The sequence below is a fragment of the Quercus lobata genome, chromosome 5, assembly GCF_001633185.2.
Source record: "Quercus lobata isolate SW786 chromosome 5, ValleyOak3.0 Primary Assembly, whole genome shotgun sequence".
Taxonomy (NCBI): Eukaryota; Viridiplantae; Streptophyta; class Magnoliopsida; order Fagales; family Fagaceae; genus Quercus; species Quercus lobata.
The window spans coordinates 7,157,505-7,176,898 of NC_044908.1; the positions used below are offsets into that span (position 1 = coordinate 7,157,505).

At 33.5% G+C, this 19,394-nt stretch overlaps 1 protein-coding gene across 1 annotated transcript; it reads right to left on the reverse strand.

The window, feature by feature from the left end:
* Positions 1-1,048: 1,048 nt before the first annotated feature.
* On the reverse strand, positions 1,049-16,751 carry LOC115989662 (protein SIEVE ELEMENT OCCLUSION B-like). The gene is made up of 5 exons (XM_031113469.1): positions 16,662-16,751; positions 16,455-16,555; positions 16,258-16,355; positions 14,175-14,648; positions 1,049-1,829 (listed from the first exon to the last, which is right to left on the reverse strand). The coding sequence occupies exons 1-5, from the start codon at positions 16,745-16,747 to the stop codon at positions 1,200-1,202; spliced, it is 1,389 nt and encodes a 462-aa protein (XP_030969329.1). The 5' UTR covers positions 16,748-16,751; the 3' UTR covers positions 1,049-1,199.
* Between the last annotated feature and the right edge of the window lie 2,643 nt (positions 16,752-19,394).

Genomic DNA, 19,394 nt, shown 5'->3' on the forward strand with positions numbered 1-19,394 from the left:
ACAAAAAGAGAAGAACAAATAATAAATGTGATGGAAATTAATCCAAAAGTAATTTTGAAGTACTCATTGACCAACTTTTGACACTCATGAAGATGATTTCAAACTGTCATCTTAAGCCTCCAAAAAACAACCACAACGAAACAGTGTCAAAAGTTATTGTCAATTTATACACACCATATTTAAAATTTTTGAATCTCCAATTAATCTCTTGATTTCTCTTATATTTTAGGAATCTAATTCCATAAAATATAAATTTTAGTAATCCCTTGATAAAATGATTATATGATTTTTGAATAATTAATTTTCAATAAATATATTTCAAGGAAATTTTTATTTTATTTTTTATCAAAATTATGGATTATAACTTTAAGAATAGTTCCCACAATACTATATGTGATTACCCAATAATGTATTGAGGTATTCATTATAGAAGATGCCACTCTTGCATATGTCAAAGCAAACTATGTTTTACGATTAAATCTACCTCCTCTTCTTAGGATTAAGAGTTAATGCATTTAGCAATTGTGAGGTTGATTGTTCAAGTAAAGGTAGTTTATGGAATGATTCATAGTGATTCGGTCAATATATTGCAAATAATTCAACCTATCAACCAAAAATCTCTATTTCATGATCAAGACAGATAATTATGATTGATATATTTTATTCTTATTAGAGAAAAAGTCCATGAGCTAAAATTTATGAGTCACAAGGAATTATAGTTTAGGTTTTCTACATGTTAATCTCATCAACATACTTTGTACAATGTAATCCGTGATCTATTTATCAAAATATATGATATAGTTATTTTGAAAACGTGAAACAAAGAGAGTGTAGTCGTTGCTTGGCTAATTCGCATATGCCATGAGAAAAGCAAACAAAAGACTAATCATAAAATAATAATAATAATAATAATAATAATAATAATAATAATAATAATAATAATAATAAAGGGTCTACAAATGCAAGCAAATTGTCCTGAATACATAATAAAAACTCCCTCCAATTACAACATGAAAATATTAAACGATTACATAGATGGCATCAGATTTGCAACGAAATCAGGATGCTCTTTATTGTAGCATTGCACATCATAAAATTAAACTTCCTCATACTAGAAACAAACTTGGACAAGAAAACAATTATTTTGTAGAAAAAGTACTAGTGGGGAGAGAGAGAGAGAGAGAGAGTAGCACAGACATCTAGTGTTGTGCGTTCTTGGTAGAACGATAAGCACTGTGGCAGCAGTTAAACCTGCTAGACAACTTCATGCGGTCCGAACAGAAAGGGCACATTACAGCTGCTGTGATCTTTCCAGCATCCTCAGCGATGTCGAAGTGGTAGCAACCAGGTTTTTCAGCTGGAAGCTTTAGAATCTCTCTATGGTAATTCAAGAATGAACTTGCAAAGTCAAATGTAGGGGTAATGGATATCGTACATGGCGGATCATACTTCTTCAAGACCTTCAGGATTGTTGTGCCATGACCACTGTCCACCAATTTAGACCCTTTGCACAGCACAACCCATTCGGTACTCTCAGTCTTGTAGGAAAGTAACTTAAGGATTGTTGACATCACGGTGGACGATTCGGTTTTCTTATCTTTCCCAGAGAGTAAAATGTTCTTGATGTAGTTCCAGCCGAGGAAAAAGCTCTCAATGCCGTTCCAGAATTTCCATAGGGTAATCTCCCCTTTATCTTCCACGTAAAACAACTCGATGGAAATACTTGCAGGCTTAAAGACCTGATTCATGGCATATACTTGCTCTTTAAATTGTTTAATCCACACTGTATCCTTGCCTCCATAGAAGAAAATGTACTTCTCCTGCTTCATCTGATTGAACAAGAAATTTCAATGAAGGAATTTTATTTGATTGAACACAATTAAATTTGCTTGAGGCTGCATGCATGATTACGGTAATATTTTCTCTTATTGCGCATACTAAGTGATGAGTGGAGTGGCCTAGGCCATTTAAGAGATGGTTCGTCTCTTATTTCGGTCAAAATCTGGTCAACAGGCATCACTAATGGTGTGAACTTCATTGGACAAGGGTTCTTGTCTTCTCTCCATCTATTTCCTTCGTCATTCCGTCGATCAGCTCGATCTCTTTTTTGTCCTCTTCGATTGTCCTCATTTTCCTTCTTCTTTTCCTTGGTTTTTTCTGCTCCATCTATGGCTGCCAAAGCTTCTTCAGCGTTCATATACTTCTGTGCTTTTAATAACGCCTCTGCCATCGTCTTGGGAGGATTTTTAGCCAAGGAAGCCACAAAATCTCTAGACTTCAACCCTGCTTTAAAGGTCGTAAGCTGCACCTTATCGTCTGCTTCATCCATGTCTAGTATTCCTAGGGTGAAGCGTGTTACATAAGACCTCAAAGTTTCCTTCTCTCCTTGTTTAATGGTGAGCAAATGGTCAACAGTCCTTTTTGGACGTTGTTCGCTGACAAAATGACGGACAAAGTAGCTGCTTAGCTACTCGAAATTATCAATGGATGACGTTGGCAACTTGTTGAACCACTCCCTGGTTGCCCCTTTGAGGGTAGTGGGAAAGGAGCGGCACAGAATCTCATCAGGGGGTTGCTGAAGACCCAGGGTTGTCTTGAATGTATTCAGGTGATCCAGCGGGTCTTTCAGCATGTCGAAGGGCTCGAGTTGAGGCAGACGGAACTTAGAGGGCACCAGGCACTCTTGGATGGCCACGGTGAAAGGTGAATCTGTCTTCCTGACTATCCTGTCCAAACTCTGGTCCGTCTTTCCTTTAATGACGTTTCTCAATTCGTCCATCTCCTTTCTTAACTCCCTGAGGAGATCTAAGTTTGCCTCTTCTGGAGTGTTGTTTCGTCTCTTGTTACTGTTTTCATCGTCATCTCTGTTGACGTCTGTACGGTTGTCTTCCTATTGCAGCCGCTACCTCATCTCCTGGTTTTGCCTGGTAAGTTCCTCCACAGTGGGTGTGAGTGACTGAATTTGTAGGGCCAACGCAACAGGATCTTGGCTAGTATTGGATTCCATCTGGACTTGTGAGTTGAATGGAACAGTACTCTCAAATCATGTGTTGAAGAGTAATCATTCCCCACAGACGACGCCAAACTGATGAAGCCCGAATCGTCAATCAAGTGTGATCGTCCAGATTGGAGTCGTCCTTAGCCAATCCGACCCTGAAAAGTGAATAGTGAAAAGAAGAAATGTGGGTCACTGGTGTGGTACCTGCCACAGAGCCTCCAATGCCAAAGTCAGAAAAATTAGCCAAAGAATGTTCAGAAATCAGTATGAAAAGGCTAGATTATTTCTTTGTATATGTACCTCTCTTTTTGGATTTCATGGCTATATATACATGTACACAGGTGTTTCTTTCTAGCCGTTGGTGGAGCCTTAATGGTGACTTTATTCTCTCCTGGTAACGCCTCTACAAGTTGTTAATGGCGGGTTATCCTCCCAATGGTATGGAGGCTAATCATTACTTTGTAATGGTTCATTAATGAGCGAGGATGGATATTCTTCCTTGTTTGGTGACCATTACTGGCTGGACGAATCTGGGAATCACCTTCGTCCTTGCCCATGATTATGGACTACAACGGTATGATCGGGTCTATCAATATATACATACATACATATATATATATATATAACTTTAGTTTTTTGATAACTATTTAGTTTTTTTTTTTTATAAGAATTAATATTTTGTTTTGTTTTTGGATAAATGTGGGGTGTTTCTTTTTGAACAATAATCTCTATATGTTAAGAGAATTTAGAAAGTTAGTTATGATTTCAAAAAATGTCAAAAATACCCTTAATCTAATTAGATTTTTGCAGATAATCTTTATTCTTAAAAAATAAAAAATAGGGTTAAAATTGCAGTTCAACAAAATTCAAAAATAAAAAAGAAAATACTACCCAAGAAACCTTTTTTTCCTAAAAATTAACACATTCTCTATTTAGATATATATATATATATATGTGTGTGTGTGTGTGTGTGTGTGTGTGTGTGTGTGTGTGTGTGTATGTATATTCCTAAAAACTAGCACATACTAAACCCAACAATTTATTCCATTTCAAATCCTAAATTTTAGTTTCTTAAAAATCTCTTAATGTGTAACTTCACTGACAGTAGATAAATTCAAATTTAAAAATTACATTAAATATTAGAACAGTAGGTTTTTTTTATAACTATTTAGTTTTTTTCTTATTGATATTTAGTTTTGTTTTTAGATAAACATGGGGTGTTTTTTTTTTTTTAAAATAATAATAAAGTATTAGAAGGGTAGGGTTTTTTTTTTTTTTTTGAAAGGAAAAGAAACAACATGAACGCCGGTTGTTTAAATTATTTTTCTATTAAAAAAAAAAGTAAATATATAGTTGTTTTGAAAAAGTAGGTTAGTGGGAGAGTAACCTATTTTGATATAATTATTCAATGTAGATCTAATGCTCTATTTATTCAACCTGTGAAAGGAAGATCCAGCTGGTTGATGATGATGTTATTATAACTACGTCACACTTCCTGAATGGAACTAGACTAATTCAATATTTGACATAAAAAGAATAAAAGCTTCCATTAAAAACAAATGGCCGAAAAAAAGAATAAAAGCTTCCATTAAAAACAAATGGCCGAAAAGATTCTCATTGTCTTTCTAAATCGTTACAGACTTACATGAATAGCACGTGATTCACCTGCATGGTTACTTCAAATACTAATAAAGAAAGACTATATTCATTACTTGTCATTTGTCAATCTCTACTAATGTGATTACCCTATTATTTAGTTCGTGATTAATCTCAATTATCTTGATAATCGGGCAATTATTTGAATTTATGTTAATATATAGCAAGTGATTAATATAAAAATATTTCCTACAAAGAATTTGTCCTTTCCCGTTATTTCCAGGAACAATATCAGATGCTAAAATAGTTGGGAAGATATTTAATTAATATCAATTTAGTATACGAGATCTGAATTGATCTTGAATCTTGGGATCTCCCTACACTACCCATTTTCCTTTTGAGATGCCTGTTATACGGGTCAATCTATAAACATAAGATGATACAAAGTCTTTCCTCCACGAAAATTAAATTAATAATTAATTAATAAATAAAAATATGATAAAAAGTCTCTCTCTCATGTACTAAAATATGTATAAAAATAAATAAAGGCATCAACAATATATTTCTCCATTTTACCTTAAAAAAAAAAAAATTTTCTTAACTCTGCCATTGCACATATAAGAACTAAAATGCAAATAAAAGAGTAGTCATGTTAATTAGTACTCTTAGAGCAATGGTTAATAATCTATTTTAGAAAAATTTTAATATCATTTTTATGAGAAATGAAAAAAAACTGTCAAAATATTAATTTTTTATTTCCTTTTCCGATAAAATATATTTTTAAATAGATTATTAATCATTGTCTTAAGAGCATCCATTAGCATTTTTTTTTTTTTTTTTAAGAACTGGTTTATGTTAAAAGGTAATTGTGTGTAATTTTTTTACTATTTAATAGAGAATATATTACGCTAACATTAAATTTTGCATTCATGACACCAAGATACACGTGGGAGTATTATATTATATGTGAGTGAATATATATGAGAATGGTGGTAGATGTCCCTAGAGGATAAAGCATTGGAGTGACAGCTATGCCTTTGAAAGGTGATCTTGGGAGTAGAGAAAAAGAGTTGGAATATTTGGAGAAGCCTGTCTCAAAATGCCCATACACAATTGTAGTGGATGGCTTTCATCGCTCTGACCGTCTAACACCCAAAAGAGTGAGTTTTTCACAATTAAACTAACTTCTCAATACACTCAAAGGGTCTGATGAAACAGAAGCTTACTTGTTAGAAATAAAGCAACCCACATAGTAGTAAATGACCCAACTCGTAGTCTGCCCTACTTAGGCTTTAAAAAAATGCGAGATGTTTGGGAGGAGGGGGGCAATTGATCAAATTCAGCTGAATTTGAACAATTTAGCTTACTTTGTAATATATTCGAAGGGGGAGACATTTGGGGCAGGGGAGCCCTGGCCCCGGGCCCCAACGTGATTGAGCGTATATTTTAATATGGATTTTAGCGAACTTTAATATGGATATATGTATTAGGTCTCTCTATTTCACAAGCAGGACAGATTATAGCATATAGTATAAGTTTGGTATCCTATAGTTTTTTAGTAGCTTATTTGCTACATACGAGATAAAAGATATAATTTTTTGGTAACCTTTGGTAAGGTTGTTCTAATAACGTTGTTTGTATATTTTGAAAATATGTGTGAATAAAAAAATGTGTAAAAATACATATAATGTTGTTTAAAAACTGAAAATTATTGTTTAAAATGTCATACCAAATAGCTCCTATTTACTAAATATGTGACAATAATATAAAAATTGACTTAGTTCAAAGCATCTAGTTTTCTTAAATTTTTTTTTTTTTTTTTTTAAAGTTGAGAAATACAAAAATCTTTTTTGCGAATTGGACATGTAATATATGAAACTTTTTGCTATAACTGAAGGAAAGCAAAGAAATGAAACAGAGGAAATGACAGCATTTTAGAAGAACGAGGCAAAAGATGCAAATGACCTCGTTTGCTTAAGTGAGAAGAGAAAAAAATTGCGAGAAATGACACCGTCTCATTTAAGTGATAGACACGTTCAACACGTGCGAGAATTGGAGTCTGTTAACTAGAAAATTGAAATCTCACAAAGTCATTGGCAGTTCTTGTGTACTATTACACTTTTTTTTTTTTTTGCTAAATACTATTACACATTATAGTATTTAGTTTTCCCACCCTTTTTCTCCGTTCTTTGTAACTGCTCTGTTTTTTTTTTGAGATGAAGTAACTGCTCTTTTTTGTAGTATAAATAGTAGAGCTTGTAATTATTTCATTCACCCTCTCTCATTCTTTCTTTGGGTAATAAGAAATTCTAGTTTATTTATAGAACTTTTTGTTCAATTCTTCTTCTTCTTCTTCTTTTTTTTTTTTTTTCCTTGTATATCATTGTTGCTTTTGAAATATTGAGTTGCTTTTGTTGTGACTATTGCAGTATTGCTATTTTTTTCTCTGATGGTTGTCCAGATATTTTTCTTTTGTGAAATAATCTTAAACAGATTTTCATCGTTCAATGGTTTAGTTCAATTTTTTTTTTTTTTTTTTCTAGTAATTCAATTGTTGTAACAATCGAGAGGAGGATTCCAATCCGGATTCTCTAATAAAGGAAACCAAGTTATATTACTTACACGACTTTTATTGTTTTAATTTATTTTTAAAAGCACTCAATTAAAGTACTAAAATTATATGGATAAATATCAGCAAAGGTCTTTCTACAGTGTCTCCAATGTTTTTAAGGTAAGATTCCCACACTGGATGTAAGAGCCCAAATCTTCGTAATACAAAACCTGGCCTTAAAGACCCACAAAAAAATATATATGGCTGCATGTATTGGGCCCCATAAAATGGGCCACCCAAAGAATTAAATGGGCCACTAAAATATAAGGCCCAAGTTTTGTCTCAAGCACAAAAAGATCCAACACCAACATCTATACTTTTTCCACTCTACAACATACTGGGAAATCAGAAAGGAACATCATTTGCATAGGTTTTGACCAAAGCTCGGAAAAGCTATGGTCAAAACTCCAAAAGGACTTGAAACTAGCCATTTCTCTCATATTCTCTAGTAGCTACGTTAGTAGCATACACTTTGTTTGTTTTGGCAGATAATATTCTCTACATTTTCTAGTGTTTGATACTATGATATATTAGAAATTTGATTACCAACTTGAAAAGGATGTCGGCTGCAAAGTTCTTCTATTCATCACACGATGAAGATCATGAAGTTACTTGGTCACAAAACTCTACAGTATACAAAACACATCAACTTCTTGAAGAGAATGAAGAACTAGGGCAAATTAGGTTTCCGATTACACTCTTCTTCACACTTGTGAAATTGTGCTCTTGTGTAGCTGTGCGTAACCTTTTACGGTTCTTAAAATAATCCTTATATATGTTTAAGGTTGTGAGAAAAAAAAGCCCAAACATACATTCACGGATTGGATGAAAATCCGAACTGAAAATCTGAACTTCATAAACCTCGACAGATACCTTATCTATCGAGCAATTGTCAAGCTTCGACTTGAAACAACTCTCTTTAAATTTCGATAGATGCTAGCTGTCGAGTTTTAATGAACAATACTTTTTGACTTGGTTCCTAGACAGATTTGTATGGTTTTAACACTTAAACTTGAAACCTTATTTCTTGAAGCATTAAACACATCCTAAATCTACCAAATTACAAGTAAAGTGCATTTGTTAAAGGATTAGCCAATTACATAAAATGTTGACATATGTTCCTAACTTTAAATCACATATGTCCTAACAATATTAGAGAGCTAAAACCCCTAAATCTTCACCATAACAATCCTTAGTTAGCCACTATTTGTAATAACCATAAATACACTCATCAAATAAGTCCACAAATCAAAAACCCATATACATAATCACAAGAATATCACCCAAGAAGCTCATAAATCACATGTATATCATTTCCAAAAATTAGATTAAAAGAACCTGTAACAAAAGAATATAAATATTATGAATTTTTACCTCAAATAATAGGGATGAGTGAGCCTTTAACTATTTTTTTAGAGTTTTCCGGTAAACTTCGCCGGAAAAAGATGGTGGAGGTGGTGGTGAGGAGTGGGTACCGGTGGGAGAGTGAGGGAGTGTAAGAGAAGAGTGTTGTGTGAAAATAAAAGAAAAGAAGAAAAAGCAAAATAAAAGGGAGAGAGAGGGCCAGCTGAAAAGGGTGAGGGAGATCTTTTAAGAGAATGAGTGGTTGGAAAATATGGGGTTGGCAGGGTTACATGTGAGGCATAAAAAATAATTTGACTTTTTTTTTTCCCCTTAACCTAGGCGTTACAAACACATCTCTTGAACACCCCCAGTAATATATATATATATACATATAGAGAGAGAGAGAGAGAGAGAGAGAGAGAGAGAGAGAGAGAGAGAGAGAGAGAGAGAGAGAGAGAGAGAGAGAGAGAGAGAGAGAGTACCCTTTTCCTTATTTTCAAGTACTTTTTATTACTTGCTAATGATTTTCTATGCTCTCCTAATGCAACACTGAAAATGATTTAACTTGATGAGTTTGTGAGAGTTTGTTTAGACCCCTTAAAGATTTTCTATGCTCTCCTAATGCAACACTGAAAATGATTTAACTTGATGAGTTTGTGAGAGTTTGTTTAGACCCCTTAAAGATTTTCTATGCTCTCCTAATGCAACACTGAAAATGATTTAACTTGATGAGTTTGTGAGAGTTTGTTTAGACCCCTTAAACTAGATTTTTTAACATAATTTATTAATCAAGTGATTATTTAGATTAATTTTCAGATCTAGGTTAAACACAAATAAATCATATCATGGAAAAATGCAGAAAAGTAAATAACACCATGATATGATTACTTAGGAAAACCAATGAAATTAACTGTTTCAAGGTAAAAACCTAGGGAGAATTTGAACTAACTATTCTCAAGGTAAACCAAATCCACTATAAGAGAATTGAAGTTTTTACAAAAGATTTAACCCTAAATCTAATGCTACCTTATGTAATAACTTATTGACACAACCACATGTGAACTACGAATCCATGGACTCCTTCTCTTCTTAGATTTACAGCAACATAAGCCGCCTTACTTGTGACTTTGAGACTTCACTCAAAGGTTCCAGATCACCTTCACTTATTGATCTTGATGCAGCAACTTCTACAACACTGGATCTTGAGTTTCTTCAAAGAATATTGCTCGTAGAAGACTTGAAAGAGCTTTGGATACAAAACTCTAGATCTACAATTAGAGGCACAAAATGCACTCTTTTCTTTCTTGAAAATCTTTGAAAATGTAGTTAGGGTTTTCCTTTATATACTAGAAGTGTTTCACTTGAAACCCAAAACGTTTAGACAGAGTTTGGGCCGAAATAGAATTCTGCAGAAATTTCATGTCTGAAATTTTTGATCAATCGGATCTAATTTTCGATTGGTCAGATTTCACTAAATTTGAATTCTCCTCTCTTTAGCTTGTATTTTCTTGTGTTCTTACTTGTCACACCATGAGCATTATTTAATAAACTCTATAGACTCTAAGATTTATACCTAGACAAGTTTGTACTCACGATTTGTTAATTATTCTAAACTTTTAAAACCTAACAGTTTAAATTGACTGTCACTGGATGTGGCGGCACACAATAGCTTAAGTAAAATGCACAAAACAAGATGGGTAGAGGTAGACATCAAGAAGAAATGTAGCTGATTTAGAATTTGAATTCAAGATAAGGTAGTGTCTAGTAATTTTTTATTTTTTATTTTTGTTTTTGAAGCTCCTTCTCAATTCACTTGAAAGGGTACTCATAAAAAATCTAGGAGAACTGATCAAATCTATTCTTCTATTTCTGCGCAGAACTTTCATGAGTTGCCATCTCCGATCATCCAAGTCTATTAGTCAAGACTACCAGAATCTAATGGATCCCAATATATAAATGACTTCAGCTAATCCGAATCGAAATCTATGAATGATGTAACAACTTATAGGCTTATATGATTGTTAAATGTCTTCTATCTGTCAGTATGTATGATTGATTTACTACTTGGTTCACATGTTATATTCTTACGCAAGTAGCAATAATTACTTTTGAAGAATGTAATGGCTGTTTTCTTTTCTATAGTTTCAATAAGTTCCGCAGATCTTTGTTTCCTGGACCAACAAAAGAGAGCAGTCATGACCATTTAACCTGTAAGTTTTTAGCCTTTTCATGCCTATTTTACTGATTTGTCCATGGTCCTCATGTCTTGGTACTTCATTATCATGTTTTAAGCTTTGTTAAAAAATTTGTAGCTAAACAAACATTTTATATATATAGTATTTCAACTAAGATGTTGAGAGTTCAATTAGCTCACCCTTATTATTGTAAATATTGAATTATAAGAATAAAATTATAGATCTTTAAACAATTGAAGGACAGTTTCAATGGGTTAGAAGAAAATTCAATCTCGTGTCTTCATATTATAGCACGTGGTTAATTAATTTGTTAAGTTTAATACTTTAGGTATAATACATTCGGTTTTCAAATGAAATTTAAACATGTAGAGGTCATCATTCCAGCAAATTATGAGAGCCCACAAATTATTAACGATCAAATTATGTAGAGGTCAAATAATTTATGAGTGCCCACAAATTATTAACGATCAAATTGAGATTAATAGAGGTCATCATTCCAGCACCTAAACATATTTCCATATACTCAGTTACTCACCCCTTTGGGCCTTAACTCAATTATTTATTATCTCGAAATAACCCTTATCAAGGATTAACTCCTAAACTAGGGACAACAAATGAAAAAGTGACGATGGAGAATGCAATAAGTGAAGGGGGGAGAGAGAGGGGGGGGGGGGGGGGGAAGAGAGAGAGAGGAAGAAGAAGGAAAATAAGAGATAAGGGAAAAAAATTAGCAAAGAAAGAGACAAAAAGATAAGAACAAATAATAAATGTGATGGAAATTAATCCAAAAGTAATTTTGAAGTACTCATTGACCAACTTTTGACACTCATGAAGATGATTTCAACTTGTCATCTTAAGCCTCCAAAAAACAATCACAACGAAACAGTGTCAAAAGTTATTGTCAATTTATACACACCGTATTTAAAATTTTTGAATCTCTAATTAATCTCTTGATTTCTCTTATATTTTAGGAATCTAATTCCATAAAATATAAATTTTAGTAATCCCTTGATAAAATGATTATATGATTTTTGAATAATTAATTTTCAATATATAAATATATTTCAAGGAAATTTTTATGTTTTTTTATCAAAATTATGGATTATAACTTTAAGAATAGTTCCCACAATACTATATGTGATTACCCAATAATGTATTGAGGTATTCATTATAGAAGATGCCACTCTTGCATATGTCAAAGCAAACTATGTTTTGCGATTAAATCTACCTCTTCTTAAGATTAAGAGTTACTGCATTTAGCAATTGTGAGGTTGATTGTTCAAGTAAAGGTAGTTTATGGAATGATTCATAGTGATTCGGTCAATATATTGCAAATAATTCAACCTATCAATCAAAAATCTCTATTTCATGATCAAGACAGATAATTACGATTGATATATTTTATTCTTATTAGAGAAAAAGTCCAAGAGCTAAAATTTATGAGTCACAAGGAATTATAGTTTAGATTTTCTACATGTTAATCTCATCAACATACTTTGTACAATGTAATCCGTGATCTATTTATCAAAATATATGATATAGTTGTTTTGAAAACGTGAAACAAAGAGAGTGTATTCGTTGCTTGGCTAATTCGCATATGCCATGAGAAAAGCAAACAAAAGACTAATCATTAAAAATAATAATAATAATAATAAAGGGTCTACAAATGCAAGCAAAGTGTCCTGAATACATAATAAAAACTCCCTCCAATTACAACATGAAAATATTAAACGATTACATAGATGGCATCAGATTTGCAACGAAATCAGGATGCTCGTTATTGTAGCATTGCACATCATAAAATTAAACTTCCTCATACTAGAAACAAACTTGGACAAGAAAACAATTATTTTGTAGAAAAAGTACTAGTGGAGAGAGAGAGAGAGAGTAGCACAGACATCTAGTGTTGTGCGTTCTTGGTAGAACGATAAGCACTGTGGCAGCAGTTAAACCTGCTAGACAACTTCATGCGGTCCGAACAGAAAGGGCACATTACAGCTGCTGTGATCTTTCCAGCATCCTCAGCGATGTCGAAGTGGTAGCAACCAGGTTTTTCAGCTGGAAGCTTTAGAATCTCTCTATGGTAATTCAAGAATGAACTTGCAAAGTCAAACGTAGGGGTGATGGGTATCGTACATGGCGGATCATACTTCTTCAAGACCTTCAGAATTGTTGTGCCATGACCACTGTCCACCAATTTAGACCCTTTGCACAGCACAACCCATTCGGTACTCTCAGTCTTGTAGGAAAGTAACTTAAGGATTGTTGACATCACGGTGGACGATTCGGTTTTCTTATCTTTCCCAGAGAGTAAAATGTTCTTGATGTAGTTCCAACCGAGGAAAAAGCTCTCAATGCCGTTCCAGAATTTCTATAGGGTAATCTCCCCTTTATCTTCCACGTAAAACAACTCGATGGAAATACTTGCAGGCTTAAAGACCTGATTCATGGCATATACTTGCTCTTTAAATTGTTTAATCCACACTGTATCCTTGCCTCCATAGAAGAAAATGTACTTCTCCTGCTTCATCTGATTGAACAAGAAATTTCAATGAAGGAATTTTATTTGATTGAACACAATTAAATTTGCTTGAGGCTGCATGCATGATAATTTTTTTTTTTTTTTTTTTTTTTTTTTGTATTTAGTAATGTGCATATATATGCCACATTATTTAAATTTTAAATGTCATGACATGAGATAAACAGATGGCGATTGAGTTAAAAAAATAAAAAATAAAAAAATTCTTTGGGGAGGATGATTAATCTCACTCGTATAGATATGTAATTATATAAGTATGTATGCGTTAAATATCATAAAACTACACACATAAATAAATAAAAATTTTAAATCATTATCTAAATCTATAGAATTCTTTTTGCAGTTGAATTTTTTTTTTTTGAAAAATTTTAGATGTAAAAAATATTATTAGTATAAAATGGTATATATATATATATATATATTATCTCAACCCATATTTCATATGCTATTTATAAACTACGTGAATATTATATGAAACACTTTCTTTAAAGATTCGTTGGTGATCAAAATAATAAAATATTAGTGGAAAACCAAATGACATAATAGGAATGTAATAGAGGTACATTAGAGATATTCTTATATTTTATAAATAAATAAAAAAACACACACACACACTTATTCTAAACATATAATTAACCTATCATATATGTGTATCTTCACTTAATATATATATTAGAACTCACCAAAAAAATATATATATATATATTAGAAGAACTATAATTTTTTTTTATGGGATTATAACTTAAATTTTTTTGGGTATTATGTATAAATATGCTTACTGAACAATAAAATGAATCCATTTATTTAAAATAGGTATCTTTAATCCTCTCATCACCACTGGGACATTTTTATGTTTATGCATTAAATTATTGGAAAAATTAAAAAATTTACCCAAGTTAGTATATCTATATGGAGGCTGCCAAGCAAAATCTGTCCAACTGAATCCTCTCCATTGGGCAGTGGAGAGTCTGGAACCCCAGTAATCGGACGGAGGGGATTTATTCCCAATGCAATCATGTGATATGCATCTCGGTGAACCACCTTCCCTTGCGAGTTCATCACCACAATGATAGGCCTATTCTTGAATTCCCACTTCTCCTTAATGTACTGGATACCTAAATCGAATGAAAATTTTGGCAACCTGTACCAAGTATTCGGCATCTTAGACCGCAACTTCTCGAACTTTGTTTGCATTTGATCAACCGTCCAGTCCACAATTGGGATCCATATAATTTTGTACTGATCCTTCATACTTTTGTTATTATCAATTGAATTGAGAATTGAAATTTCATTTTCGCTAATGTCCAAGTCGGAAAAGAACAAAAAGACATTCTCTGTTTCAATTTCTTTAAGGTTGACCTGTTGCTGCAAAACAATTATCCAAAATGAGCCTTGTTAGGACTAATTTTTAGATGAGGTATACCTAATATTCAGTTGTAACAAGTGTAAGGGTGTTACTAAAACTTTATTTAAGTACATCGATGAAGGGAACATTACGAACATGCTTGAAAAATATATAGCACAGCAAAGCGTAACTAGACATATATAGCATAGACCAAACGTGGCCCAGCTCCAAATTCTGACTTTTCGTAGGAGGGTTTTGACCTTAGAGTGATTACAATAAGGAAATTACAAAATTTATTCTACAAATTTTACAAATTCATGTGTCATCAATTAAAAAAAATATTTATTAATTATATTATAAGTGGGGTTAAAGATATTACAAATTTTACTAAATAAACTTTACAAATTGTGTGTCACCAATCAACAGTAACCAATTAATGTCTTCATTAATTATGTTTTTTGAATTCACATTATTTACATTCATTATTACAATATTATAAATTTACTGTCGTAAAATTTATAATATTTTTAGCATTTCCATGCACATGATATTTGGTTAGGATTGAGATCCATTGCACTGGGCAATACATTTTGAATAGTTTAAATCAAAAGTTAAAAGATTATATTTTGATATAAATCATTAGATTAAGAAAGTTAAAAAAGTTAGAGAGATTAAAAAAAAAAGTTAAAAATTTTGAAAAAGTTGAAGAGCTATGAGCTCGGTTTGGTTACAAATTTTTTATTTACTTAAAGAAATATGAATTTAGATTAGGCTCGAGATTGATTAACAACTTCCCAAAGACAAACTTGTAAGATTTTTAAATTAATATTATTCATATGTTATTTTCATTGAAGTATATTGTTTTAATTGTCAAGAGTTTCAGATTTAATGGCATTATATATTATTTACATTTCGTTATAAAGAGAACTAAAATTCAAGCCTCCCTTTTCTACTGCTATATATATATATATATATATATATATATATCAGATTATCAATTCTTTTATACAAAATTTTAAAATGAAAGAATTTAAAATTTAAACATTTGATAAATGAAATAACCATCATTCTGTGATTATCTTGAAATTTTGTAAGAATATTACGTATAATAAGAAAATATAATCTAACAATGGGATTTTTTAAATTTTAATTCAATAAAAATTTATTAGATGATATAACATTATTTTAGGTATACTGTAACTCAATGTAAGGTTATTTTTACTTGCATTTTTTTAGGATTAAGAAAAAGGAAAAAAAATAAAAATAAAAATAAAAAATAAGCTTCGCCTCTTGCCATATACAGCTTGGTCTTCAAAATTCTTTAAACAACCCACTTTTCTTTGAACCTTTACAAAACTTGACCTAATCCTATGGATAGTTTCTGAGTGTTTTAAGACCATGACATTTATCACAATATTTCTTACAACTATCATATGTTGTAAATTGTAACTAACTACTAATTTCGTTCGTATAGATATATCACTTTTTATCTATTACTCATTGTCTATCATATTAAAATTGTGATAAAATTATGGTACGAAAGGTCATGATCATAGATTTTTTCATAATGACTTGCCCCTACTTCTGGTAGAGTTAAAAGCTCCAAAGGTATCTGTTACAAGATCTAACCTTAACAAGTGACGTGAAGCCCATCTCGTTAAAGACCACGGTGATTTTTCTAGGATTATTCATGATTTTCACGAGCTTCCGGTAATCCTCCAATTTCGCTACATTAAACAAGAATCATTGGTCAGAATTTCAGAGCATTTTTTAAGCCATTATACGCAACAACATATCCAAGCTAGAATATCTCCTTTTAAGCAAACCTATTATTTCCTTGGTACGTTTTATAACCAAATTCAATGAGTCGACAGTGGCTGTGATTTTCAAACTGAAGGACGATAGTGATAGTTCCTCTGGTTTGCCCCTGAAAATGCGAAACAACAGTTAGGCCTAGCGCTCGGTTTATGTTAGTGGAGTCTACTCAAATGATGAATTCAACATATATAGTAAATTTTAGGGGCAAGGCTTACTCATCGTTAATGAGGCAACACATCTGAGTTGTGCAAGCTACCACAGTTATGATAGCATAGTTAACATCTAATGGGATATAGTACATGGCTTCTGACTGTAAGCGACTAAATTTCTAGTTTGAAATAAATCAAACAAGTAAAATAGTTTCACAAATGCGAATTTATGTTGATGATTGTGTGGTACAATTCTCTGGGATTACAAAAGAGTGATCCTCTGATTCGATCTCCTTGCAAAACTTATTGATTAGATTTATGGTAATATGGATTTGACTTGAACACAAAATATCCTTCAATTTGGTTGATGGATGGATCGAAGATTACTGAAACGGAATTACAATGAATCTCTGGCTATGAGCTTGTTTAGAAATCCTTTGTTCTTCGCGTTCTTCGTGTTCTTCGTGCGTTCTTCGTCTTCGAAGGTTTGTGGTGGAAGTTCTTCGGAGCTTTAGAGGCTTGAATCCGTTGAGCTTCAATGATTTGTGAGTTGTTGATGTTTTCGGACACTTTTGGCTTGATTCCCGTGAACTTTAGTATCTAGGCAGATGATCTGGATGATTCTGCTTCGAATGTTCTTCGATTTTGGGGTTGAAGTTCTTGAAGTTCTTGAAAGCTTTGAGGCTTGATCTTCACAGAGCTTTTTCACTTCTGAATTCTGGTCCTCTAAATGTCTCAGGAAGGCTTCTATTTATAGGAGTTTTGGGGTGGGTGAACGACACGTGGCGGAGCTTGATTGGTGACACATGTCACAGCTTGATTGGTCCGCTTAAGTCATCGCTTACACGTGCGAGGTTGCTTGAGTCATCGCTTACACGTGCGAGGCTGCTTGAGTCATCGCTTACACGTGCGCTGATGCGTGATTAGCTCTTGCATAACACTTGGCAAATTTCTGTTGGCTTCTGAATAGTGATAGCAAAACCTAGCAGCAATATATGGTGTTCTGTAATTGGCTGTATTTTGTGGACTTGGTAATGTGACGTGTCAGCTTGTGATAGGTCGGGAATTTTCCCTCTCTACAAATGCCCCCTCGAGACTCGTTCACGCACACAGTTTCAGAGTGTGGTGTGGGAATGAGTTTCGAAAAAAATGGATTTTTGGTACTTGACTATTTAAGTGAAGTAGTTGAAGGTAGTGGAGCTGTTGAAGGTGGTGGAGCTGTTGAAGGTGGTGGAGCTTTCAGAAGGATGAGATAATTTCCGAAGAGTAGACCTACCCATATGAAAGGCTTTGATGAGACCGAAAAAGGGCCTGCAAGTATTTGAACGTACTTGCGTGATGGAGCTTTCTTAGCAGAGATTAAGTTGAAGTACTTTCAGGAGAGTATTTTGGATCGTTGGCGGCGATCACAAGATGTTGAAGATGGGGAAGATGAGAGAATGGTGGCTGGGTACAGCATGCAGGGTCATGGTGCTAGCCTCGTGTTCTTAAGAACTTCTGGTGAAGTTATTTCAGAAGATCACAAAGAAGACGGAGATGAAGCAAAGCAAATGGTCAAAGCATACACTACCATGGTGCTGGCCCTGTATGCTGGGACCCTTCTGGTGTAGATGTTTATGGGAAGTACACCTTTGAATATGGGACTAACTGTGTGTTGCATGGGGTCTGGCAGCAAGTAACCGAATGTGCCTGTGTGATGGGACCATGCCAACGGATGTTATGTTGAAGTAATTTCAGAAGAGTACCTTCTGAAATTCTTCAAGCTGATTTTAAGTTGGAGTAATTTCAGAAAATAAATTTTGAGGTACCAGCAACGATGACCTTTAGGTCCCGTAGTAGTGGGGACATGGAATAAGTCTTTGATGACCATTTACCGGCACCAAAGGCTGAATTCTGATGAGCTGGCACCTTGGAGGTTGTTTTAAGTGTTGATGGAAAACAATTTGTAGGATACCCCAACACTTTTTTACCATCTTCACCTACTGCCACTTGTTGGAAAAGCACAGAAAAATGAAAGATGGAGCTAACTTGTGATTCTGGCCCTAGAAACCAGCCAAGTTGCTACTTGTTCCGAACTACTGCTCCTGCTGGAAGACCAAGCAATTGGAAAGAGACTACAGGAGCCCTGAGGTTAGGAACGGGTGCTTCTGCTGGACTTGGATTTCCTGGCCAACCAAGTCCAAGGAAACATGGAACCGCAATGCAGACCTTGTTACGAGTAATTTTATGGACAAAGGTGGTCGTTAAGTGGAGAAATAAAGTTTGTTTGGATCTCAAAACTGCAATGATGTTGTAAATAGGGTTTCAACCGAACCATGGGAGGGTTGATCTCAAACCGATTATGAAGCAAAATCGGTTGCTAGGTGTTGAGAATGATAAGATCATAGTGAGAAATGGTTGTGAAAAGGAGGATTTGAAAATCTGAAAGAGGCAAATCTTCATTTCATGATTTAGGGTTTTTTTTTTGGATGAGTTTTTGATGAACCCGGCCCTCCTATTTATAGTAGAGAGATGAAGAATGGTAGGTAGGTAGTTGAGAATGGTAGTTGAGAATTTTTGGTGAGAATGGTAGATGGGAACGGTAGGTGGAAATGGTAGGTGGGAATGGTAGGCACCGAATGAGAATGTTAGGTTGAATTAATGACCCAGTGTAGCCTCAAGTTCTGACACACTTGTGAGAGTTCATTTATATTTGGAGAAAGAAGTTTTGATGAAGTCTGGAGAATAACCCTGAGGAGATCCCAATTAAATGGATGAATCTCAAATTTTGATCTCAGGAGTTTAAGTTTTGGACATCGT

Bases quoted from the DNA above. Each gene is read 5' to 3' on its own strand.
- LOC115989662 (XM_031113469.1), bottom strand. From the start codon at position 16,747: ATGTACTATATCCCATTAGATGTTAACTATGCTATCATAACTGTGGTA. The intron at 16,556-16,661 runs GTAAGCCTTGCC...TCGCATTTTCAG, and splicing joins TGTTGCCTCATTAACGATGA to GGGCAAACCAGAGGAACTAT. The intron at 14,649-16,257 runs GTTAGATCTTGT...ATTGTTTTGCAG, and splicing joins GCTTCACGTCACTTGTTAAG to CAACAGGTCAACCTTAAAGA.